The sequence below is a fragment of the Panthera onca genome, chromosome D3, assembly GCF_046562875.1.
Source record: "Panthera onca isolate mPanOnc1 chromosome D3, mPanOnc1 haplotype 2, whole genome shotgun sequence".
Classification (NCBI taxonomy): domain Eukaryota; kingdom Metazoa; phylum Chordata; class Mammalia; order Carnivora; family Felidae; genus Panthera; species Panthera onca.
In genome coordinates, this window is record NC_138350.1 from 2,516,196 (window position 1) to 2,541,936 (window position 25,741).

The 25,741-nt window shown below is 53.4% G+C and overlaps 1 protein-coding gene across 1 annotated transcript in view; it reads right to left on the reverse strand.

The window, feature by feature from the left end:
- Positions 1-25,741, reverse strand: part of TMEM132C (transmembrane protein 132C) — a 306,676-nt gene that overhangs the window by 200,040 nt on the left and 80,895 nt on the right. The window contains exon 2 of the mRNA XM_060612060.3: positions 1,944-2,835. Within this exon, the coding sequence (XP_060468043.3) occupies positions 1,944-2,835 (892 nt within the window). The remainder of the gene's footprint in view (positions 1-1,943; positions 2,836-25,741) is intronic.

Consider the following 25,741-nt stretch of genomic DNA (forward strand, 5'->3'; position numbering starts at 1 on the left):
ATAGTTTCGCTCTTCAAAGAAAATCACGATGAAGCGGGAATCAATATGACGTCGAGAACAGAGCTGGCAGCTGCAGTTTCATGAAGGCACGGTGATGTCCTTTTACTGCTGAAACAGAATCCGGCACCTCTGCAGGTTTTGATGGATGTTCAAACACAACCCTCATATACGCACCTTTTACGTGCCAGGCACTGTTACAAGCCTTAACGAATAAATACTGGCCCTCGGGGGCCTCCCCTGTAGAACAGGATAGGCTACGACGGCATCTGATCTAGACATGAGGGGACAGGGGCACAGGGAGCTGGCACGACCCGGGAAGCAGAAGACTTGGGCTCAGAACTGTGCTGGCGCCTCACCACTGGTGCCGTTGGTTCCGTCTTGTGCATCTATGTTCCAAAGCCAGGGCCGCATGTATTTATTTTATTTAGAATGAAACGATCTGGAACCGAGCATGCTAAGGAACTCAGGAAGAACAAAACTCACACCTTCCCTGTATCTTTCCCATCAAAGACGGGAGGAAGCAAACCCAGATCGTCTTATCTCAATATTTGCTATCCTGGCCCCGAGGTTGTAAGGTTGACATTGCCGTGAAGCCACCGGTGCCCTGACAGGGAGGTGTGTCTGTCCTCTCACACACAGTCAGCGGGGGTCTGGCTGACCACCAAGGCTGACAGTGTAGACGCACTGGGAATCCCCACAGGGCAAACTCGGTATCTTGTAAAAGACGTGGGATTTCATAGCCCTGTTGTAGAGGCCCTCGATCACTTCCAAGAACACGAGGGGAGAGCGGATACAATCAGCCCACTTAAAAATTGAAAGAAAACGATTACAAGGACAATGACAAGACAGCCGCTTTAGAGAAAAATTATCTGAATCCCGGGGGATGAAGACAATGCCTGGAGACACATCTCGAAACCTCTGAGGGCATCTTATGAAAACAAACACAAACACAGCCTTTGAAAATGACCATTCTTCAAGGTAAATGACAAAACTTAAACCAAAAGAAAAATGCGATAAAATGCCACCATTCTATTCTGCAGATACTTTTCCCGAGCAACTCCTTCCAAGTGTGATTTTTTTTTTATTCTAAAAAGAACCAGAGCGTAGCTGTAAGTATAACCCAAGACCTTCTTAACTAGAAAGGGGGTGGGGGGAGGGAAGCGATTCTTATCATCGTTATCTTTTAAACAAATCTCAATCAAATATTTTCTCATTATTATGAAATCCGGGTGCGCATTTTAAGAGGATTTGCCGTAAGTGGCTTTTCCCCAGTATGAATAATCCTCAGATAACAGACGCTCCTGTACCGAACTCAGAATCGTCACACAGAGTCACAGAGAAACCCTATTAGAACCGGAGCCACCTGCTGAGCCAGCAGCGGTGACGGCAGCCGGGTTATTCTGTTGCTTCAACTGACTTTCTGTTCTTTCTTTTTTTAGAAGATGCAACACCTCCGTGGGGCGATTTCTCCTTTAATCACCGCTAACCTGGGCTCAGGAACGGAGGCTTCCCCAGCCCCGACTTGGCAGCATTGAACCTCAAGGATTTTTTTATAAAGGGCGTGTCCTTGCCCTTTTTCCCACGCACGCCCAAAACGGAGCATCAAAAACCCTAGGTTTTTTCTCGGGCCCTGGGACCTTACGGTCTCCGTCACACAAGTGCTGTCTGTGTATCTACAAAGGAACTCAAGCTAAAGAAAAATCACATCCTTCTCCTCCAAGTTCGATGGTAACTCAAGGTCAAAGAAGAGCGATCCCTTCCCACTTGTTTCCTTCGGAAGCGGTTTCTGGCCCCCTTCCTCCCGCCCCCTCACCCATGACGTAAGAGGGGCTGCCGAATGCACGTGGGGGGCTGCATGCACGAACGTGGCTTCACCGCGAAGCCAGAGGGTCCCCGCAGGGGGCCAAGGGCCCAGGCAGCCACGGGCCAGGCGGGGCACCTACCTCAGGATGAAGAGGTCCACGGTGGAGTTGTTGGCGACGCTGACGTAGGCAGTGACCACGTCTCCTTGTTTCACGGGCTGGGAGGGCAGCCAGATGGCCACGTTGCTGTCCAGACGCAGCTCGCGGAGCTGGGCGCTGTCCTGGGCCCGGTAGAGGCTGACGCTCCCGATCCTCTGCAGGCGGGGCACGGCCTCCTCCGGCCCGTCCCTCCCCGGCCGGATGGAGTTGCCCTTCCTGGCGTCCCCGCCGCCGGCACAGTCCCCGCGCCCGTCCCCCGGCTGCACGGCATAGTAGAGCTCCACGGGGCTCCCCTCGGGCGGCCCCGGCGCCTTCTTCCTCCCGGCCAGCACGGTGGGGGGCCCGAACCAGCCGGCCAGCAGCTCCAGCTCGGCCACGCACAGCCCCAGGGCCCCCTGCAGCCGGCAGCCGGCCCGCACCTCCCGGGTCTCCCGGAAGGCGAACACCCGCAGGCAGGGCAGTCTCTCGCCCGGGCTCCGCGCCGCCCAGTCCCGGCCCAGCAGATGGAAAAGCACCTGCACCTTGGGGCGGCTCAGGTACACCTTGTCCCGCACGATGTGCGCCCTCAGCTTCCAGTTGAGGCCGAACTTGCTGGCTGGCCCCAGCAGGTTGGAAGGGACCATCAGGTCCAGGGGCACCACCTTCTGCACGGAGAAGGGCCCGTAGCTGGCGTTGAGCGCCGGGGGCCTCGTGGCCTTGTACGTGAAGAAGGACTCGACTCTGGTGCGCAGGCTGGAGTTGTGCAGGGCGTCCTGGCTGGCCTCCTTCAGGAAGAAGGCGGTTTCGGCCCCCAGGATGTGGTAGCTCACGGGCAGGTAGGGCGGCCGCGAGGAGAACCTGTGCACGTCGTCGGTGACGCCGCGGCCCTCGATCACTGCGGGGGCAACGGGAGACAGGAAAAAAAGACAGAGAAGGGGTCATTACTGGACTCCTGGGAACACAGCAGGCCCACAAGCAACTCAGAAACGAGGAGGAACATTCCAAAGCCCACGTGGCCAGCGTTTTCACGGTCCTCCCGGGATCAGCCAGTAAAGGACTGTGCGCTATGCCAAGTATATACCGGAGCCTGGAGCTCTAGATTTTTGTTCCCTGGGAACGATTCAGCAGTGACGATCTCCTATGTCCATGTAAGAAAAAGCTGGCAAGATACCTGTGGGTGTAGAGTCAGGCTGTTTATTAATGGTCTGCGTGAGTTTAAAACATTTAATGGCAGGGACACGTGAACAGAGAAACGGACCAGTGGAACCGAGGGGTCCATAAAAGAACTCGGGTGCATCTGGAAATTTAGCGTGTGATAAAGGCAGTACCCAAATCGTAAGGCGAAAAGAGACCTCTGTTTCTGCTTTTTTAATGTTTATTTATTTTGCGCCGGAAAGAGAGAGAGAACAGGGAGGGGCAGAGTGAGAGAGAGAAAATCCCAAGCAGGCTCCATGCCGTCTGTGCAGACAGAGCCTGATGCAGGGCTCAAGCTCACAAACTGTGAGATCAATTCCTGAGCTGAAATCAAGAGTCAGATGCTTAACTGACTGAGCCACCCAGACACCCCAAAGAGAGACACTTTAATAAATGGTTCTGGGACAACTGGCTAGCCACCTGAGACAAAAGACAACATTTGATCCATATCTCACACCATACCCATGAATAAACTTCATGGAAATCAGTGATCTAGATAAAAGGAAATAAATTTTTTTCAGTACTAAAAGAAAACAATGGATGAATTCCTTTACGAGCTGAGTGTAGGGAACGCTTTCTAATTATGACTCCAGATCCAAATGCAATTTTCAACAAAGTGATAACCTTGCCTGTGTAAAGGATTGTGTAAATGTTTTGCAGAACAAAAAAGTTCATAAAGTGAAAACAGTAAAAAAAAAAAAAAAAAAAAAAAAAAAAAGGGTAAATGGGGTGATCTTGCAAACTGCTCACTTATGGCATCCTACCCAGCCTGGCGATGGGCTTTGTTTTGCCCACGGTATTTAAAAAAATTTTTTTTAATGTTTATATATTTTTGAGAGAGAGAGACAGACAGACAGGGCACAAGCTGGGGAGGGGCAGAGAGAGAAACACAGAATTGGAAGCAGCTCCAGGCTCTGAGCTGCCAGCACAGAGCCCGACGCGGGGCTGGAACCCACGGACCGTGAGATCATGACCTAAGCCGAAGCCGGACGCTTCAGTGACTGAGCCCCCCAGGAGCCCCTTGCCCGCAGCATTTTAAAGAATCCCTAAGAATGGGAACCATCTTTAATGGCTGGGAGGCATCTGGGTTTCCAGCTTCCCCTTACACATGGGAGGACCCGCAACAAGCGGGCGAGACACTCAGCAGGCCACGGGGCTCAGTTAAGTCACCTGCTTGACCTCCAGGTGCATCCGAGTTGGAAAGCCCCAACTGATGTCTGCAGCCCAGTGAGTCCCCACCGGGGGCGGGAGCTCGGCGCTGAGACGGGAGAGAGCATCACCCCCGCCTGCCCGCCCTTCTCTGTCCCCCGCAGGCATGGCCGGCAATACGGCCAGCAGGCTCCTTGCCGTTTGAAGGTTCTCCTCTCTAGAGGTGCCCCCTGGCTCGTACTTGCACCGTGGGTGGCTCATGAAAACTCACTACACACGCGACTAGGAGGTTCAAGCCCCCCAGTGGCTGACTTTGCGAGGCCCCCCGAGGCCGCGGCCTTGCCCTTGTCTTTGAAAACCAGCCCAGCAACGCAGACGCGGCCCCCCGTTCCTATACTGAGGAAGAGGGGAGTGTTCTCTCCCCCGCTGGCCTTCCTCCTGACCGCGGCAGGCACAGCCCATCCAGCACATGGGGCGGCCTGTGCTTCTCAGCTCTGCAGCCCCCCTAATCCTCCCCCGGCAGGGACACCGGCTGGCCGATCAAAGCTGCCCTCGGTGGCACCGAGGCCAAGAGGGCTTGGTTGTCAAGACGGCTTTTCAAAGAGTCGGCGTCCTCTCCCGCTCTTGGCCAGAGACTGTGAGCTGACAGCACCAGTGACAAGGGTAACACCCCTCTGTCTCCTCTCTCCCCTCCATTCCAGTACCGGGTTAAATCGCCCTCAAGAGGCCCTGCCAGCGTCGGACATCCCAGAAAGAGTTCTGGTTCCGTGTCCTTAAAAGATTCATGGACTATTTAAGCTACCTGCAATACTTTATAAAACCCGAGCTGAACCGCCACATCAGATGTTTTATTCTCGGGTGCTCATCCCTCTCCGAAAACGCCCTGAAGCCCCGAAGTGTGGAGATTCGGAGGCCGATTTGTTTGGGGCGAAGGGGGCTGCAGGCTCTCCGAAGGAGCGGAGCAGGATGCTAAGCCCGTGCGTGCTGGGCGCTCCCCGCCAAAGAAAGCACCACCACGAAGCCTTCTCCTCGTTTTTCACTCTGTCTGCAAGTAGGGATTCCTTTTTTTTCCACGTTTTTGTGGATTTTCCATGCCCAACAAAGCCTAAAATAGGACCTTTTGTTTTTTTGTAAATGCTGACTTTGTTTTCTATAAAGTAAAGCTGGAGTGGGCGTGCTGTCTAGCTGTCTTCTCTCTCGGGATTCTCTGTTATTTAAGTAGGTCACTCCTTACCTTTCTGGTGGAGCAAAAAGCGCCTCGCTCTTACCTTCCCGCTAAATGCAGTTCTGAATTTTCCAGTTCATGAGAGATTTAATGTGAGCAAGAAGAGACAGACACCGTGAAGAAGGAAATGGGTCTAGTACGGTGGTTAAAGGCATGAAGGTTGGCCATAGAGGTGTCAAGGTTGACCTACTGAACTATCATGGGATCTTGAGCAAGTTCTCACATTCTGGGAGCTTCAGTTTCCATGGATGGATGGATGGATGGATGGATGGATGGATGGATGGATGAACAGGTGGGTGGATGGATGGACAGATGGGTGGATTGATGGATGGATGGATGGACGGATGGATGGATGGACAAACAGGTGGGTGGATGGATGGATGGATGGACAGATGGACAGATGGGTGGATTGATGGATGAATGGACAGCAATGTGAATGGATGGACGGACAGGTGGGTGGATGGATGGATGGATGGATGGATGCATGCATAGGAAGTAGACAGATGAGTAGGTAGATAGAGCCAAACATTTGGGACATAACAGTAGTTGTGTGCAGCAATTAAAAATGGCCCCAGTTCTCCTCCTGTATCTATACCTTTCGCATGTGGCCCTGCAGCCCTCCCTTCAAGAAGAAGAGTCTATTGGCCCACTCCTTGCATCTATGTTGCCACGTGACTTACTTCAGCCAACGAATACGGCAGAGAGAATTTTTTAAGAGCAGTGAAAATACTCTGTATGATATTGCAACACTAGACACATGTCATTACACATTTGTCCAAACCTACAGAAGGTACAACACCAAGAGTGAACCCTAACGTAAACGAGGGAATCTGGGTACATGGGAACTCTCTGTACTTTCTCCTCAATTTTACCGTGAACCTAAACCTGGTGTAAAAATAGAAAGTCTTCAAAAACAAGAATCTATTGAGCATATGTACGCCCATGATGGCCAGGAACAGCTCCCGGCACACACAATAATTCAAACCGAAGACGGTGTTTCCTAAGCTTCGGACACTCAGATAACACGTTCATGACATCAGCCGTGCAGTTACGCACTACAACTTAATCGATGATTTTATCAATAACTTATTAAAGTAAATACTTAATCAAACATCAGGCAATTAATTCATACATTTGTTTAGATAATCCCAGTGGACCCAATGCTCCCAACTGTTGCCAGTCTATGGCTCTGAGCCTAACACTTGCCCTTTCTTTGTGAAGTGGGGAGGTTATTGAGTGTGAGGTGCTAAAGATACAGGACACCAAAATGAGACTTTCTCCTTGATGGAATTAGAATAATCCAAACAGAACTGAAAAGGGAATCGCTTTCTCATTTGTGAGACTCGGGTGACTTCACACCATGTCCCCGTACCCCCCAAAATCAACCACGGGCGTCCTCCCATGCTGCGACCCTGTCCATCACCCAAACTCATCTCACGTTTTGGGGACCCCGACCCAACAGATTAAGGAAGCAGAGGGGACTGCCAGCCTTCCCTGTATCTGTCTCCCGACCCTCGATCTGCCGAGGGCAAGGAAACTATTCCATGGCCACCGTGACCCATTGAGCACAAACATCCACCCCCGCCTTCTGGTTCACCTGCTCCCACGTCTCCCAGAGAGATAGGATGATTCGGTAATTTGCATTGATCTGAAACAGTATCCCTGGAAAAGTCCAATGCTGGTTCCCTAAGGCCATAGAGAGGGGGACAAGGGAGCAGTTGATGGTGGCACCTTTTTATCTGTCCTCCTGGTTGACAGCAGGTTCATTTGCTGTCTCCCTTCCTGTTGATCCATTTTCTTTATCTGTGTTGCCTGTCGGTGTTGGGGATATTGGAACACTCCATCAGGTGTTCATTGGATAACTCTACAGGAAAGCTACTGCCGGAAATTGGGTTTTTGAGATTCTAAGATAGCGAACACAGGAGAGGTCCGTGTCACTTGCACCCAGACAGAATAACACGGGGGGAAATGACCCTTTCGGCCAACAGGACGCACACCGCCTTCATCACGATGCTCATTTGTGGATGTGTTGACTGGAGAGGATTCTTCGGAGCTGATTCTCTCTGGGCTGGGACATGAAAGTCGGCCAGATGGGAGACAGGACACCCCCGGGAGGGGGCATGAACAGAGGATCCCAGCAGGAGAGGCTCGGGGCCTCGGCACGTGAGGAGCAGGAAGGCGGTCTAGGGGCATGGGTTGGGGCCGGGGTTTGCTGTGAATGGAGTAAGCAGTGGACGTGCCTCGGGCACTTGGTAAAAATCCTAGGTCCTGCTTTCCTGTTCAGCTGGAAAACGTAAAACATGGCACATGAGCGTTTCCAAGACTCTCCAGATGGGACGGGTTTACGCTGTGTTGGGTTTGCTATTTGATTTTAAAAGCATTGTCTGAGAGACAAAAAGAAGCAGATATGTGCTCATTTTGCCCCGAGGGAAGCAAACACCTAGGAAAGTTAGCATATTTGAGCTCTAAGAAAAAACATCAGTGGTCTTGTCTGAGGCTGCACAACGGGTTCCCAACGAAGGGTGGTTTTGTCTCCAACAGGCACCTGGTAATGCCTGGGAACATTCCTGATTCTCTCAACCGGGAGAAGGGGATGCTCCTGGCATCGACAGGCTGGAGGCCAGTGATGTCAACAGGACAGTCCCCTTCCAGAAAGATCCGTCCAGTCCGGGAATGTCAGTCAAGCTGAGGCTGGGAGAGCGTAAGCTAACTCGATTCACACGCGAGGCATTCAGGGCTTCACCAAAGGTACAAAAGAGACAGAGGAAGGATTCTGGCCAAACCCGCGTCAATCCGGGAGAGGACAGGCACGCTTGTGGCATAAGGCCGTTCCTGAGGTCAGACCAAACCCAAGGAAGCCCTGCTGCACGATGTGATAGCCATACCTGTGTATACACACGGCATATACACCTTAAACCTCCGAGCTCCAGAACCCTCATTTCCACAAGGGGAATCCGCTCACAACCAACTCCCAGAAAGCAAGAAGCAAAATACCCCAGAACACGCTCAACACCTAGAGAGAGTGTTTTGCTCTTATAATTACTATCATTCTTAGCATGATGAGCAGGACCATTATTCCAACCGTGCTGAGAGGTTACAAGGCCACAGAGACGAGAAGAGGCACGACGACCTCTGCGTGAGGCACGCACGGCAGACCCTTCCGTGAGTCCAGGGGGGGCCGCTGGGCCCCAGACGCCACTGCCTGGGGTCAGACCCCCCGGGACACAGAGCCTACCTGTCCCCCTTGCCTGCAGGAAAACCCTGATAGGATTTCCCTTCCAAGCCACCGCTGCTTACTTGAAACACGAGCCGGCGGGAGTATTCTGAGGTTTTCCTCCTCTCCTGGGCTCGTGATTTATTAACATTCTCCAGACACACAATGTCTCTCTCTGCTAAATGTGGTGCGTTGTTTCTTTTTTCTTGAAACAAAAGGCACCTTGATAAATGGATTATTTTATTTCAGTGCCTCTCCTGAACAAGGCCCCTGAATATCCTTTGCTGAAATTACATAGTGTGCTTTGCAATTTCGGAACAGAGAACCTCTCCTTCAAACGAGCAGGTACCCCTCTCCCCCTTCTGAGCCCCTGGGGGGACACCCTCCCCTTTCTCGGGGAGAGCTCCATAATCACCCTGACGTGTGACTCCATCGCTCCCCCAGCCCCAGGAGAGCATATGCCTTTCAAAGACGAATTCTCTAAACACTTGGAAACTCAGACTCTGTCAGTGTGAGAATGGTGCCTTGGGTACGCACGCACGGAGGAAAACATTTACTAGGTAGAGCCATAAGCCTAAAAATGCAAGGTTTCAACCGCACGGCACTTATATTTCCTGAAGTCGAGCTTGGCGAGTAGCGGTGGCCATGTGGCCGCGTGTCCCTGCGTGTGGTGTGCACCCCAAGTCCGCAGGGGGCTCTGGGGCTCCAGCTGTGGTTCTTTCGAAGGAACTGCTCCCCTGAGAGCTGGTGTATTCGTTTCCTGTTGCTGTGGTGATAAATGACACAAACCGAGGAGCTGAGAACGATGAAAAATACTTGGCTGTTCTGCGGGTCAAAAGTCTAAAATGAAGGGGCGGGCAGGGCCGCGTTCCTCGTGGCGAGGTGCAGAGAGGATCTCTTTCCTTACCTTCTCTGCTGCCGAGAGACGCCCGCGGTCCTTGGTCCCTTCCTCCCCTCCTCAAAGTCAGCAGCCTGCGGCTTCTGTTGCCTCTGACCTCCTGCCTCCCTCCCACAGGGACCCTGGTGATGATCGGGCACCCCGGGGTGGCCCAGGAGAATCCCTGCATCTCAAATCCTTAAGCTCATTGCATCTTCAGGGTCCATTCTGCCGTGTAAGGTCCTGGCGGTTGGGGCACAGACGTCTTCGGAGGGAGCACCATTCAGCCCAGCGCACGTGGCATTCGGGGGACCTTGGAGGCATTTCTGGTTATCCCAAGGATCGGAGGGTGGGTCCCCACGGGCATTTAGACAGCTCTGACAGGGCATGACACGGCCCCACACGACAGACTCCCGCCCGGCCTGGCACTGACTTCCGGTGGTCCCCCTGGACATCCAAGAGGGTGAGAAACCTACCATAAATACCCGAGCCACCGAGCTATCTCGAACGGCTACAAAAAGCAGTGGGGGGGGGGGGGGGGGCAACAATTTTGTATAATGTGCATTTTCCAGTATTGCAACTCGTGGGGTCGAATTGTACTTCAACTGATGAAACCTTAGCGAAGAAGTGTTTATCCTTTTGGAAAATTACATCAGCGATGCCCAATCTGCTGGCGAATGCAAGTTGTCCAAACCTGTCCGCTCCAGTCTGCATCTGTGGCCGACACATCCACGGGGTCTCTAAACACAGGAAGCATCTGACTGGTTTATCTGGTTCTCCGGTACATGCACGGAGATACTATTTTACCGCTAAGACACCATTACTCCGCTCATGTTTTTCCTGCCTAGCACACGGCACCATGCTGACGAGCTTTTAGTTACAGTATTTCGATAGGCGACACAATTACGAATTTAATTTCGTGATGGATGAAGGTGGAGGGTTGAGATCAGGGGTTGGTAAACATTTTTTGAAAGGGCCATAGAATGAATATCTTGGGTTTTGCAGGCCAAGAGGCAAAATCAATACTACACGGGTGCTCATATAGTCATTTATAAACGTGAAAACCATTCTAAGCTACGAGCCTCACAGAAACAGGCAGGGGCTGGGTAAAGCCCATGATGCCATAGTCGCCAATCCCTGGTTTAAGACAAACGGGGAATTTCAAACCTGTTCCCAGTAACTTGTTCAGTCATGCACAGGCCTGAGCCGGTGATTCTCAGATAAGGGCAACTTCTGATACCGGGGGCATTTGACAATGTCTGGGGACATCTTTGATCCTTGTGGTCGAGGTGGGGAACGTTACTGCCCTCTCGCGGGTGGAGGCCAGAGATACCACTCAACATCTTCCACACACAGGACAGCCCCACCACAGAGCATCATCTGGCCTCAAAGTGAACCATGCTGAGGTTGGACAGCCATGTCCTGGACCAGCTGGGACCAAGAAGTGATGAGGAGGGCTTTGCTGCGGCTTCCGGGCAAGAAGCGTCCTCCCTTCTGAGAGAATCAGGGGAGCGAATGTCTTTCTCTCCAACAGCAAGTGACGGACCGGGTTGTCCCCAATAATGCAGTCGTCCATCTCGGAACTGTGAGCGAGATCGGCGGAGACAGAGTCGGCGATGGCCGGCACAGCACAGGAATGTGGCAGTTGGGCTTTACAACAAAGAGGGACCGCTGGATCCTGATGAGCGTAACCGGAACCTTCTAGATCTTGCCTCCCTGCCCCCCTTCCTGTTGGGTCAACCGAAGGATGCCCATCATGCATTGTTTTTTTTTGTTCAGCCAAAAGCTTCTAAAATGGTACACTGTGGCTTTGGCCAAATGGAGGGTGTTGGCTTTGCACGCCATAAAAAGACGAGATGGGCCCGCTTTTTCCGTCAAGGTCTAGCGAGTAAATATTTTAGGCTTTATGGGACTAGCGGCCTCTGTTTGCAACCATTCAGCCCTGCTATTGTATCATGAAAGCAGCCAGAGACAAATGGAAACTCATGACCGTGTCCCTGTTCCAATAAAACTTTATTGATGGGCACTGAAATCGACATTTCATAGAACTGTCACATGTCAGCAACACTACCGTTTAAAGAAATGTTTTTAGGGCGCCTGGGTGACTCAGTAGGTTAAGCGTCTGACTTTGGCTCAGGTCATGATCTCACGGTTCTTGGGTACAAGCCCCGCGTCGGGCTCTGTGCTGACAGCTCAGAGCCTGGAGCCTGCTTCGGATTCTGTGTCTCCCTCTCTCTGTGCCCCTCCCCTGCTCACGCTCTGTCTCTCAAAAATAAATAAACGTTAAAAAATGTTCTTAAACCATGAAAAAAAGTAAATGCATTCTTCTTGGGGACTGTACAAAAGCAGGTAGTGGGAGCTACCATTGGCTGACTTCTGATGGAGCAGAAGCCTTTCTAAGAGTAGTGTTTCATGCAGATGATGGCTTTCTTGGTGTTTTCTTCGGGGCCCTTTACAATGTGAATTATACACCAGGTTTAGCTCATTGATCCGAAATGTAAACACGGCTTTTACTATGCCTCCAAAACAGCTTGGAAATTGAAGCAAAAAAAAAAAAAAAAAAAAATTGATCAAACATCAGAAGGGATTTAGAATTGCATAATATAAGCCTTTATAGCAGAATTTAAATGGCTGCATTTGGTGCTCATATAGCTTATGGTTTGAGAATGTTTCGCTGTGTCTATTCAAGGAGACAGGCATCTATTTATCGCAGATGGTGGTATTATTTATGATGGAACCTTACATTAATCCTGAGAGTTCTAATTATCTCAATTCATGTCAATAAAAGGGAACAGCATCCCCGTTCTTTATGATGGTCTTTTTCCTCAAAAAGAAAGAGCTTATTTTTAATATAGCCTACGTATTTTCTTTCCCACTAATTACAGATAATTAAAAAAAAAAAAACCTCTGCTCTATCCCATTGACTCATTCGCATTTTTCCCCACATATGAGTCTCATTTGCCTGCTAGTTACCATCTGTAGTTTTGTTTGGCTACACCAGTATTTAGGATGATTATATTAACGAGAAGTCTTAGGACACAAAGTAGAAAATGCTTTCCTGATGGCGAAGTAAACAAAAAAAAAAAAAAAAAAGGAAAGAATACACCAGAAGATGAAGATGTTGTTCTCGTTCGTGACACTGTCTTTAACTTTCCTCCCGTGAAAGAAGACGTTGACACAGAGCTGCCCGAGGAGAATGGAGAATGAACGGCGGAGAATTCTTTAAAAAAAAGCCAAAGGAGAGAAAAAGAATCCCTACAACGGAAGATGAAATCTTGGCCTCATGAACCTGCATTATCGACCCAGGAGGATGGAAACAGCAGCCCCAATGATCAACGCGCGGGTGGGCCGTCTCCAACCATCTCACACCGCCACGTACTCCTATAGACCTTCAAGGGCCCGTGCGTTACGTACTCCTGCTACCCCATTTCAGACATAAGGAGACGAGGCCCAGAGAGGTTAAGTGCCTCACCCAAGGTCACACAGCTAGGAATCCCAGAATCAGGATTTGAAGTGAAGCCCTGTGAGCTCACCTCGATGCTGTCCTGCCTGGAAGACGGAGTTAGGGTGCCAGACCTTGTTAAAATGACTAAAACATTTAAGTACTTAAAGTAACGGTGGGAGTACTATTCTAAACACTGTGTCGGCCCAGAGATGCAGAATTCCTGCTTGAAAGTCAGGTTCCCGCTGAGGAAAGAGAGGGAGCCCCTGGATCCAGCAGCGCCTGAAGGCGGGGGTCTCTGGAGTTTTCCCTTCGCGGCTTAGAAGCCAGCCTGAGATGGGCTTCCTTTGAACTGATACTCAGCACCTGTTCTTTATTGAAGGGCCCAGTAAGCTCACACATGTTCTCATTCACTGTTGCAGGGGTAGGACATCAATCTTTGTCCTAACAGAATCTCACACACAAAAAACCAACCGGGGGACAGCATGAGGCGTGCTCGTCATTCAACGAACGTTCCCTGAGAGCCTTCTCGGTGTCCTGAGCCTCCTCGCTTTTGTCAGAAAAGACACACGCAAGTTGACCATGTGCGTCAGGCTCAGTGGGCTGCAAGCAGAGGACAGGGACGAGCCACAGACGGCGAGAAGGAAGAAGCAGAAGGTGGCCATGGGGAGCGTGAGGCAGAAGGACCGAGCTGGGGATGCTGACAGGGGTCGGGAGCCACGCGTGGGGGGGGGGCGGGGGTCTGCGCAGGGCAGGAGGCAGGGTCTGCGAGGCTCGCTGCCGGTGCTGTTTCTGAACACGGTGACGAGGACCGATGTTCACTCGGTGTCGCTGTCCTCATGGGATGCCTTCCCTGCCTCCCTCCCCTCCCCCGGCATCCAGCTGGACCTGGGTGCTGGGGGCCATTTCTGTCTGCGATTGTTCCAGAAAGCTGCGCCCTCCCCTTTGGAAACTCACCAACCTAGAGAGCTCTGGACAAGGGAAAGAGAATGGAGCAGTTCAAACTTTTAATGTTTATTTTTTTATTTTTAGTTTTGACAGAGAGAGCAAGTGTGAGAGAGGGGAGGGGCAGAGAGAGAGAGAGAGGGAGAGACAGAGAGAAGCCCAAGCAGACTCTGCACGGTCAGCACAGAGCCCGATGTGGGGCTCAAACTCACGAACTGTGAGATCATGACCTGAGCCGAGATCAAGAGTCGGACGCTTCACGGCCCGAGCCACCAGGGGCCCGAGGTCAGAGCTTGTCAGAATGGCCTCGGGAGGCCCTGCCCAGACCTCCTCTCTCCCTGGGACAAAGGCCTGACCAAGTGGAAGAGGAAAGAATGGCAGAACAGCCCCCCCTCCACAACCCTGAGCACAAGGGGGAGACCCAGGGTGCTAGGGGGAGGGGCAGAGACCCGCCCTGGGCCCTGGCCGCTGCTTGCCGGCCGCCTCCCCCGCTTGGGGCAGGGGTCAGTGGTGAGAAAGGGCCGGTCACCGCACAAGCACCAGCTGGCCCTGCCATTTAGGGGAGCACTGTGCCGGCCCCCGCTGGGATTTTCAGTGCTCCTTCCGCTGGCCGGGCTCCTCCTGGTCCCCAGCTGCCGCAGGGCCGCTCCCACTCACGGGCGCAGGTGGGCAGCTCCGAAGGGTCCACTGTGACGCCCCAGATTGGACATGATGTAAATGCCCAGCGAGGGTGGAGGGCTTCCCGGCAGGGAGCCACACGACAGAACACTGTGGACAACCCGGGGAAGAGGGAGGGGCCCGGTCTAGAGGCCAGCTGGGGGGCCAGCTCCCTGGGTGCTGACGCCCGCCTTGCCGCTTCCTGGCTGCGAGGGCCGGCCGCTTCCTTATTAGCTTGCCTGTGCCCCCCATCCGTGTAATGAACTCAACACTGGCACATGCCTCAGGGGACTGTTTGAAGATTAGAGCAGCTACCGATGTAAAGAACCCCGAGTCGTGCCTGGCACACGGCACACCTGTTCATTTCAGCTAAGACGGGGCAGCAGCTAAAGCGGACGACGACAGATATCAGCGAGGAAGGACCTCCAGGAAACGGCACCGGCTGAAACGAGGTTGCGGAACAATGCCACTTACACAAAAAACACAAGTATCTGTTTGAATCACATTTTGCCACAGATTCATTTTCCCATAGAGCCTCACAGAAACACTACCCAGGGCTTATTCACAGAGTCATTAAGGACCCAGGCTCCGTTCATCCTCCTGCACCACCGTCTCGAACGCAAGCGTTCACGCTCATGATCGCAAAAGTGCTGCTAGTCAGCCAGCCATTGCATCTGAATTCCCAAGAGGAAAAAAAAAAAAAAAAATGAAGGGAACACTGTCTCTACCAGGTGAGTATATTAAGGAATGTTGGCTCCTTTCTTGGCTTTCCCCGGGAGACTCTCCCAGTAAACTTCAGCTTATAACTTCTTGCCAATATTGGTTCATAATTACACAGCTGCGGGGGGATGTGGAAAGGTGACTATTGTTAACCGGGCACATTGCCACCCCCAGCAAATTAACACGTAAAGGAACAGGAGGGGAGAATGGATTTTGTGTAGACAGAATTGGGTGACCATGATCACAGAAGTGGAAGATCATTTATGTTAAAATAATTATGTTAAAAATAACTATCGATATTGGTGTTTCCCTTTTAAGTTTATTTATTTATTTTGAGAGAGAGAGAGAGAGAGAGAGAGAGGGAGCATGCATGCAAGCAGGGGAGGGGCAGAGAGAGAGGAAGAGAGAGAGTCCCAAGCAGGCTCCGTGCTGTCTGCACAGAGGCTTCTGTGGGGCTCGAGCCCATGAACCGTGAGATCATGACCTGAGCAAAATTCAAGAGTTGGACGCTCAACCGACTGAGCCACCCAGAGGCCCCTCAATACTGATATTTCTAAAAATTAATAAATATGGAGAGACATAACATCATTATGTTAAAAACGCAAGAACGGCACACACACAAGCACACAAATGTTTTGAAAGTTTTTCATGACAACGTCGTACTCAAATAGGGGCCACCTGAGAGAAGGAAGGGGGAACATGGGATCTTTCAGATGGCCAGGCGGAGTTTAGCTTCACTGGATGTTTTATTTTACTTTATAAAATAAGAGAGAGACTATTCGACCATTAGTTAACGCGATTAAAATGCTCTAAGGAGCGGCCCGTGGCAGTGGGGCTGCAGCAACGCGCTTGGACAGATTAAAACAACGAAGCGGGCGTAGCCTCAGCCCTGTGCCTGGCTTTACAGCAGGTGCACCACTTAAAGGTACAATTACTTTTTTTTTCCTTCCCTTTCTCTGTGTTCTAGCATCTGGCTTCAAAGGAGAGGGGAGGTAATGGGATTAACACAGAGACACGGGCATCCAAATGCCTGCTTTATCCTGGGACAGGAAGGGGTCACTAGACCCTGGGCGGACGGGATGATTTCCTTGGGAACACCTGGTGTCGGGGGGGGGGGGGGGGAGGAGGGGGAGGGGGGCGGGGTCGTCCAGGCTGCACAGGTGCACCTGTTGTGCTATCTCCCTGGAGTTCATTGCGTTCAACACGACTTACTGAGCACCTACTCCGTGCCACACGTTGCTCCAGACAGGGAGGGGACCACAGTGACCAACACAGTGCCTGGGACCCTGGTGCTGATGCTGCAGGAAGCACAGCGTCGGGTCTGGGAGGGGGGCTTGTCTGTGGGCAGGAGCTCGCCTCCCGACTCCTCTGGTGCAGCCGCCTGCGCCCGCGCTCCCCTTTCGCCGCCTGTGGCCCTTGCCCATGTGTCCAACATCATTCTGGTTGACTGGTTGGTTCCTTTGCTTTAGTGCCCTCTACCAGAAACTGTCCTTCCTGCTGGCCCGGAAAACCCATGACCCAGTGCCCAGGTAGGTATCGGGAACAGGGGACACTCAGTAGGTACTTTCCGAATGAGTGAATGAGTGAATGAGTGAGTGAATGAAGGAATAAGTGAGTGAATGAGTGAATGGATGAGTGAAAGAATAAATGAGTGAATGAGTGAATGGATGAGTGAATGAAGGAATAAATGAGTGAATGAGTGAACGAACGGATGAGACAATGGATGAGTAACGGATGAGTGAGTGAATGAATTAGTGGATGAACAAATGAATAAATGAAAGAATGAAGGAAGTAGTGAATGAATGAATGAGTGAAGGAAGGAATGAGTGAATGAATTAGTGAATCAATGAATGAATGAGCGAATGGACGAACGAATGAACGAAAGAACAGAATAGATGCCCGAGTGCCAGTGAGCCCCAGGCCACCCGTCCCTGAGTGGCCAACAGATCCCCACGTCCTGCCAACATCTCTGGCCTTGACTCCTGGGGGCCCCCAGACAGGTTCCCTGCAGGGCCCAGTGTTTACTTAAAAGAGAAACAGAGGGGGATGGAGGGAGGAAGGGAAGAAGCAGAAGGGCAGTGAGAGAGAGAGGAGAGGGAGAGGGGGAGAGAGAGAGAGAGAGAGAGTAGATTGCCAATCCTTTAAAATCACAGGGAGCACACACACACATTTAGATTCTGTTTCTTTTAAAAGACTGGAATTGGGGGCAACGCCAGGCTGCCTTCCTGCCTGGCTTCAATTGGCTGGAGCCAGAAGGAGGTGCCCCCCTGAGTCTCCAGGTCACCAGAACCCCCCACCTGGCTGCCCCCCCCACCTTCTGGGGGTCAGCCACCCCGGCCTCCCGGCATGGTGTGCTTAAGGCCCCCGATCCCAAAGGAGGGAGGCTAACTCAGCCAAGTTCTGCTGCCGGAGAGGCCCAGACCCCTGGCTCAGCCCCGGCACCCTTGAGCACCTGATGCTCTAAAAGACAAGGCCCCCTGAAGAAAGTCGGGGGAGGCACACAGGCACCACTGGCCACACAGCCAGGGCACGTTCCTAAGGTCCACCAGCAGAGGGTGTGCTCTGGGGGCCCAGGGGAGGCCAAGGCCTGGGACAGGGTGAGGGCCACACCCAGGCCGGCCTCGAGCCAGCGGTGGCCGGTCATCTATCCCGCCTCGGACCGCCAAGACCCGCGGTCCCCCAGGCACGCAGCGGCCAGCCTCGGGAAGCACCCCGCGGCCCCCCCCACAGTGCTGGGGTGCCTCTCAGTGACTTCCAGTTCTAACTGGACTGGATCGCAAGCAGGTGGGCTCCTTAGAATTGCTGGAAGAATCCACCACAGGACCCGGAAAACTCACAGGCTAACGGGCAAGGGGCTGGGTTCGCCGCTCCAGCTGTGGGCACACGCGGTCCACACTGGGCTGTGCCAGGCCGTGCCTACGCTTCCGGCCTTCTCGCCCCGAATCCACCCCCTCCCACCGTGGCCGTGAGAATCAGGGTTTGTGCACGGCCACGACGACGAGGAGGGGAGGGGGAGAGAGGAAGGCAGGAGCCCGCTTTCAGGGGCGGCCGGGACCTGGGGGCGACCCGGGGGCTTCCTGCATGCACCTGTGCCCTGGGAGGGCTCCCGTGGAGACCCCCACAGCGTCAAGCCCTGGGCCTCCCAGCAGTCTCGGAGATGAGGCCGTAAATGCTGGTCAGAGGGAGAAGGGCGCCGGGTTCACCACCAACCCGGACGGAGGGCGCGAACGGAGTCCAGGAAGGGGCGGCTGGGACGGGGACGGAACCCCAACCCCAACCCGGAGGACAGGGAGCCTTTTCGCGGCCCGTCAGGCTCCGCTGAGTGAAATGCCGCAGAGGACCGGGACTGGTACCCAGCCCTCCACACGCACGCCTCCCACGAGTGCCACCCACCTTCCAGCCGGCCACGGCCACGTGCTCCAGACGCGTACGTAGCAGGCTCTCGTGGCAGCGGGAGCCTGGGCCCAGAGACGGCCCGTGGCCCCAGCTCAGAGCAGGAGGCAGGCGTGGAGGTCACGGCTGGCCCTCACGGTCACCTGGGGGGGAAGGCCAGGCTCCCACCCCCTCGCGGGTCCTGCCACCCCATCTCGGCTGCAGATCAGCTCCTTCCCGGTCATGTTGTGTGTCGTGTGGCGGGGCCGGTACGAAGGACCCGCGCCCGCGGGGCTCCTCTCCGGCTTTGAGACGCGTCTCATTTCCCGCCTGGCAGCTCCCGGCAGCCGCGATGATGGACTGAAACGGCACAGACGTGGACGCGCGTCCTGCGTGAAGTGGAAACGTGGCTTTACGCACTTCGCCAACAGTCCACACGCCGGGTGCTCTCTCCTGGGCACAGACTTTAACTGAGAAACCCAAACAACCTTCTCGGGAAGGGGGTGGAAATCCGGCCGACGGTCACCCGTCGTGCTTCAGGGGCGCTGCGAGGAACTGGGCGTTTATGTCACCCTCCCGGGGTCATCAGAAGGGGTGAAACGGCTCAAACCTCCAGGTATAAGATGAATAAGTCCTCGGGATGTAACGCACCGCAGGGCGACTATAGTTAACAACCCCGTCCTGCACGTTTGAAAGTTGCAAAGAGACCAGACCTTAAAAGGTCTCATCGCAACAACAAAAAAACGTGTGACCACGCTGGTGACGGATGTTAACGGGACTTCCTGCCGTGATCCTTCCCCAATACATACACATACCGAATAGCGACGTTGAATGTCGGAAACTAACACAACGTGGGATGTCAATTAGATCGAACTACGTATCTCAATAAAAAGTTCCTCCTAGGTTTGCAGTCCCCACGGCTTCCCCCAGATGGGGAGGGTGAGGTTGACAGGTTAGCTACGCCTCGTCGTGCAGGATTCCGACTGCAGGACCTGGATCCCTGAACCTGCAGAAGGCAGAGGAGGAGGGCTGGGAGGGTTCTCGCATGTTTCCAGACCAAGCGACAGATCTCAAGACGCGAGGCTGTGTCCTGAGGCTGGACTGCAGGGCAGGGGCGCACCTGCCTGGAGGGGCTTCTGGGGACTCGGGCTCTGTGGTGTTGGGCGGCAGGCTGGTGAGCGAGCTGTGTGCGTGTCAGGGCGGGGAGGGTGGGGGACGTCACTCGGGAGCGGAGTTGGTATCTGGTGCCGTTGCCGTGGAGGGGGGAGCCGGAGGGACCAAATGTCCACCTCCCAAACGTGGTCCGAGTAAGTGAACCCAAAGCCCTTAGACATACATGGAAGAAACCAGAACTGAACGAGACAGATTTGTAAGAACCACCACTCTCCAGCCTCGGGACATCCCTGGGACTCCGATGACAAGGAATCATGACGCATGTCCCCACACGGTGGCCTCTTGAAGCCGGCGGAAAGCCATCGGGTGCTGGGTCGCCAGGCCCGCCTCGCTCAGGGAAACTGGCCTCTGATCTTTGACTCATGACACGAGCCCCTAAAAAAGGGTCCTTCGGTGTTTTGACCCCCTTTCACCTGACGGAAGCCAAATAAAGGCCCTCCCAGTGCAGTCACAGGGGCCAGGACAGCAGCGCTGATGGCAGGTTCCTGGGGACCCACCCAGGCCCATCGTGGGGCTGCCTGCACCCCAAATGTGTTCTGCAGGGTGTCTGGGACCCCGGCCCATGTCCGGCACACCAGAAAGGTTGCTGTTAATCCAATGTGCTGACCCCTGTCTTCCCAGATGTCTGTCCCTCCAGTAATGACTTAGGTCGCTCATCCGATTCTGCCCTTGTTCCCTTTTCCGGAAGCTGACTGCCTCCTTTTATTTTACAGGTTTAGACTTCTCTCTCTCTTTTTTTTTTTTAACTGAGCAGGTTAGAGAAACTCCACACCTGATGTTAGCAACTGGACCTCAGCACACCGGCTGAACAGATGCCAGTTCTCTTAATAGTTTGAAAAGCAGAGTTACTTAGGTAATCCAAAAATATCCTGATTTCGAGGGATTTCTCAGCTAAAAAGAGCAGTTATGATGGCAGGATTCCTCGAAGCAAAGCACAACCTCGCGAGCTGTGAGAGAGCAAAGTGGCTTAGCCTTCTCCGTCCCAGAACTTCAGATTCCTTCCTGCATTAATTGTGCCTTTATGGGAAAGTACTCGCCTGGAAAAACTCATTCAAGTAACCTCTCAAAACACCAATGGTCCCCTGCCCTGCCAAGACAAGGGCCGGGGAGGGAGAAAATAGAAATCCCCTGGGGGTGGGGAGAGAAATTTAGGAATGATGAAATGATTAGGAGAACAGGAGGGCTTTGTGCATTAATCTGACCTGCCTTCATCTTGCCCTGAGTCCAGGGACACCCAGGGATTCCCAGTCGGGTGTCCAGAGCCTGAGCGCCATGGGAAACGGCCCGAGCATCCATCACCGTGGAGGGCGGCTTTGGGCATCACCGTGAGCCCCTCCGGAGCCTGGATCATGTTGCAAACTTGCGTCTGTCTCTCTGCTTATGGAAACGAAGGAGCCACTGGCCGTTGAGAAGGCGAAAAAATGCACCCACCCCACAATCCACTTCTAAGTGCCTGCCCTAGAGTAACACACACACCACACACACACACACACACACACACACACACACACACACCCCACATGCACAGAGAGAAACGTATAAGGAAGTTCAGTCTCTTACATGTCTTAGCAGGAAATTAGAAACAGCCCAAACGCCCATCGATCCATTGGAGAAAGATGTCTAAAACATAATTTTTTTTTAAGGCAGTTAAAAGGAAGAATCTGGAAAAGGAATCGTGACATACTGACAGTTCTTGAAGCTGGAAAGGGAATACGTGGGAATTCAGTACAAGAGTCTCCCCTTTTTGCATGGGTTTGAAATTCCCGTAGTAAAAGGCTAACTTGCAAGAGAAGAAGAAAAGCGACGCAGCTCTATGTCTGCTGCCCATATGGGAGCCGCCAGCCACGCGTGGGTATTGAAATTTAAATTGGCGAAAATTAGACATGATGAGAAACTCAGTTCCTCGGCGCTGCTCACGGCATTTCGAGTGCTCGGGGACATTTCCAGCCTGGTGGAGGCTCTCCTGGTCAGCACCGTCTGCATCTCTATTCAGCAACACAGGTATTAAAATACATATCTTGGGTTTGAAGACGGGGGAAAACCAGCACAACACGACGGCAGCTGTATAATTTTTCAAACTCAGAAACTAACACTCTGCATTTTTGGGCGGGGATGTGTCTCTGTACGTGGAAAGTATTAAAGGGGCCAGGGCTTTGAGATGAGGTCAGATTCCTTCCCCGGTGAGACGCTGGGGTGCCCTGGATCCCGTGCAGCAGGCAATTAGCTGGGCCATTAATGTATCGACGGGCTACTTGTGTTCCCCGGAGCAAAGTTCCTTGGAGTAAAGAAAACACCAGCAAAATAGAGGCCCCTGGATGTGGAACTTTGACGGGGGTCTTTTTCAGGACGGGGACAAAGAGAGAGGGCATGGGGAGGGTCTCCCCTTCTTGGTGGCCAGCGTCCTCTGCAGAGCCAATCTCCCTTCCTCTCAGGGGGTGGTAGAACTTCCAGCACTTTCCTCCGCGAACAAAATCGAGGGCAGAACAAAATCGAGGGGGCTTTCCGAGCGAGGGGAGCTCCTCGGTGAGCCACTCAAGTTTGCATCCTGCCGCTGGCCGTCTTCCAGCTGACAGACGTCTCCCTCTCCAAGCTGTTCTTGGTGACCTTCCCGGTGTGAAGTCCCGTCCAGCCTCCAGCCTGGAAGGCTCCGTGTCTGGGGCGTCTCCGAGGAGCCCGGCCTGGGACGACAGCCTTTCAGAACCGCAGACACCCCACAAGTCACGCCCTGGAAGGACCAGATAGGCTTCCTTCCCCACGTCCTTCTGTGTTGTCGCTGTTACGTTCAGCCTCTTCTAACGCGAGCATCCACAACCACCAGCTGAAGCTGTCTCTGCAAAGACTGAGGGTCCCCCCGCGTGGCACGTGCCTTCGGCATCAGCGGCTTCGGGTTTCCTGGCTGTATCTGGACCTACTTCCCGGGAGGCACCCCAAACAAGTAGGGCAGGTGCACGTCGTCAGCGGGGCCACACCGGAAACACAGCCAATCCCCACTCCCATGGATTCCATATTTGAGAGGCCACCTACTCACGGCAGCTTATTTGTAAAGTCGAAACGCGCCTGGGTGGTGCTGATTTTGGCTCAGGTCATGATCTCTCGGTCCGTGGGTTCGAGCCCCACATCGGGCTCTGTGCTGACAGCTTGGAGCCTGGAGCCTGCTTCGGATTCTGTGTCTCCCTCTTTCTCTGCCCCTCCCCTGCTTGTTCTCTCTCTCTCTCTCAAAAATAAATAAACATTAAAATGTCATGAAGAATAAATAATGGCCCAGGCATTATAGATCTCGTGTAGAAAAAAGTAGAAACACAGGGCAATGCAAAATGAAGAACACATGGGGGAGGGGAGCTGGACCTCACACCTGCTACCCTACTGTGTGCAGATTCTCTAACCTAGTTCACACTAGCCTCCGCTGACCCGCCCCACCAGCCATGCACGCGTCCCACACTCAGTCCCCGAACACCTACTATGTGCCGGGCACCGTTCGAGGCGCCGAGGTTTAAAGAGTGAACAGGAGAGACCAAGATCTTGCCGTTCTGGAACTTACTTTCTGACAACAGGGACGGGAAGCAGTACAGCGTGTAGTGTGTTAGCTTTTGGTAGAGGCAGTTGCGCAGAAGGAGGCAGATCAGGGGCAGGGCTGCTGTGCGTCCCGTGGGGAAGATAACAACAGAGCGAGAGGCTGGAGAGAAGGTGATATCCCAGGGAAGGGAGCGGGGCCATGGGGGACGGAGTGGCTTGCCTCCTATCACGACACCACCTCCTTCTCTTTCCGCCTGTCCTAATACACTGTCCCCCAGGTCACAGCACAGCGGATGCTCTGGCAGGTGATTACAGAACAGAGCTATCCTCTGACCCCGTTAGACTGGATTTCCTTCCTCCCTTGGACCGTACCGTGGGTCGAACGGTGGGCCCTAAAAAGACAGGTCCACTCCGAAACCCCACATCCTGCGAAGGTGACCTTATTTCCACGGAAAAGGGATCTCTGCCGATGGAGTTAAGGATCCTGAGATGAGATCGTGCTGGGTTTGGGGTGGACCTTTAACCCACTGCTTTGAAGAAACAGAAGAGATGATACAGGAAGGCAAGGCCATGTGCTCAGGGAGGCAGAGGTTGGCATGATGCGGCAACGAGACAAGGGACGTTGGGAGCCACCAGACGCCGGACGGGCCGGGAAGGATCCCGCCCCAGGGCCTCTGGAGGGAGTGGGTTGGACGTCTGGCCTTCTTTTAGAGCTACAAGAGAGTACATTTGTGTTGTTTCAAGCCACCTGGTTTGTGGTCCTTCGTCACAGCGGCCGTAGGTGACTGATACAGGCTGTAAAGAGCCCAGCTGAGAAAAACCCACCAGGACTGCCCGCGTCACGTGGGCTGATCTGCTGATGGAACGCAGAGGGAGGCTCAGAGGCACCTGCTTAGCCCATCTGCACCAACACCACCCAGGACGTCCACCTTCCCTCCTTCTCCCTACAACCTGCCCCTCCGCCCACATCTCTCCCGGATGGTAGCCCGGGGCGGAGGGGGCTGAGTGGGGGGCTCCGGGTAGCTTGCGCGCCTTGTAAACCGGTCCTCGCCTCCTCGCTGAGCCCGGGGAAATCGACGTCACCATGACAACCGAACCAGCAATGGGCAGAGACACCCTAACAGGGCCAATTAGTTCTTTGATGAGCGCAGCCTGGAAACCGTGTGCTCCTGTCCTGTAAAAGCGGGAGAGGCATGAACTGGGTGCGTTCTATTAAATTTTGATCCCCTCACTGTGTAACGAAGGTGTAAATGAAGAGTTGCACTTGATGCTTTTTAAAAACTCTGTTCTTGGGGCGCCTGGGTGGCTCAGTCGGTTGAGCGTCCGACTTCGGCTCAGGTCATGATCTCATGGTTCAGGGGTTCAAGCCTCGCATCGAGCTCTGTGCTGACAGCTCGGAGCCTGGAGCCTGCTTCCGATTCTGTGTCTCCCTCTCTCTCTGCCCCTCCCCCATTCATGCTCTGTCTCTCTCTGTCTCAAAAACAAATAAATGTTAAAAAAAATTAAAATAAAATAAAAACTCTGTTCTCTTCTTTTTAAAAAAAACGTCTATTGACTTTGAGAGGGGGTGGGGGAGCATGTGCAAGCAGGGGAGGGGCAGAGAGAGAGCGGGAGAGAGAGAATCCCAGGCAGGTTCCACACCGTGAGTGCACAGCCCAACGCGGGGCTCGATCTCACAAGCCGTGGGGTCATGACTTGAGCCCGGATCAAGAGTCAGATGTGTGACCGACTGAGCCACCCAACACCTGGGCACCCCCAAACTCTGTTCTCTCCTTCAATCTCCATGCCAGCTTTTTAAACGGGCACAGTGACAAGCCCAAACTGTGGCCACACAGCTCAGATTCCCGGGTGTGTGCTCAAGGCATTCTTGTACACCGAGCCCAATTCTGGATCTCGCACCAGCTGGGGGACCCGTCCGTGGAAATGCCACGGGCAGAGAGGCAACCCAAGGCACAGACTCGGGGACGTCAGAAAGGAGGCTTCGCATCACACCGCTAACTACCCGACTGAGGGAAAGAGGCCACACTGTTCTGGAGGAAAGAAAGTCAATGGCAGAGAAATGACTTTCCATGAACCCAAACCATTCGGTCTGAGCAATTTCCCCGCTTCGCGACATAGCAATGAGGACACGGAAGCGGAAGGGCGGGCAGTGCTTTCACGCATTTGCAGGTGCGTCCCCAGTGGACACATCTTCATCACCACGAGGACACGCACTTACACACCTACAGTCGCAGGGCACAGCGCTCTGTTGTCTGTTCCACTCTGCTCTATTCCGTGACGGCCGGTTCCACCACACTCTATGCTGTTCTAATTCCCTTTA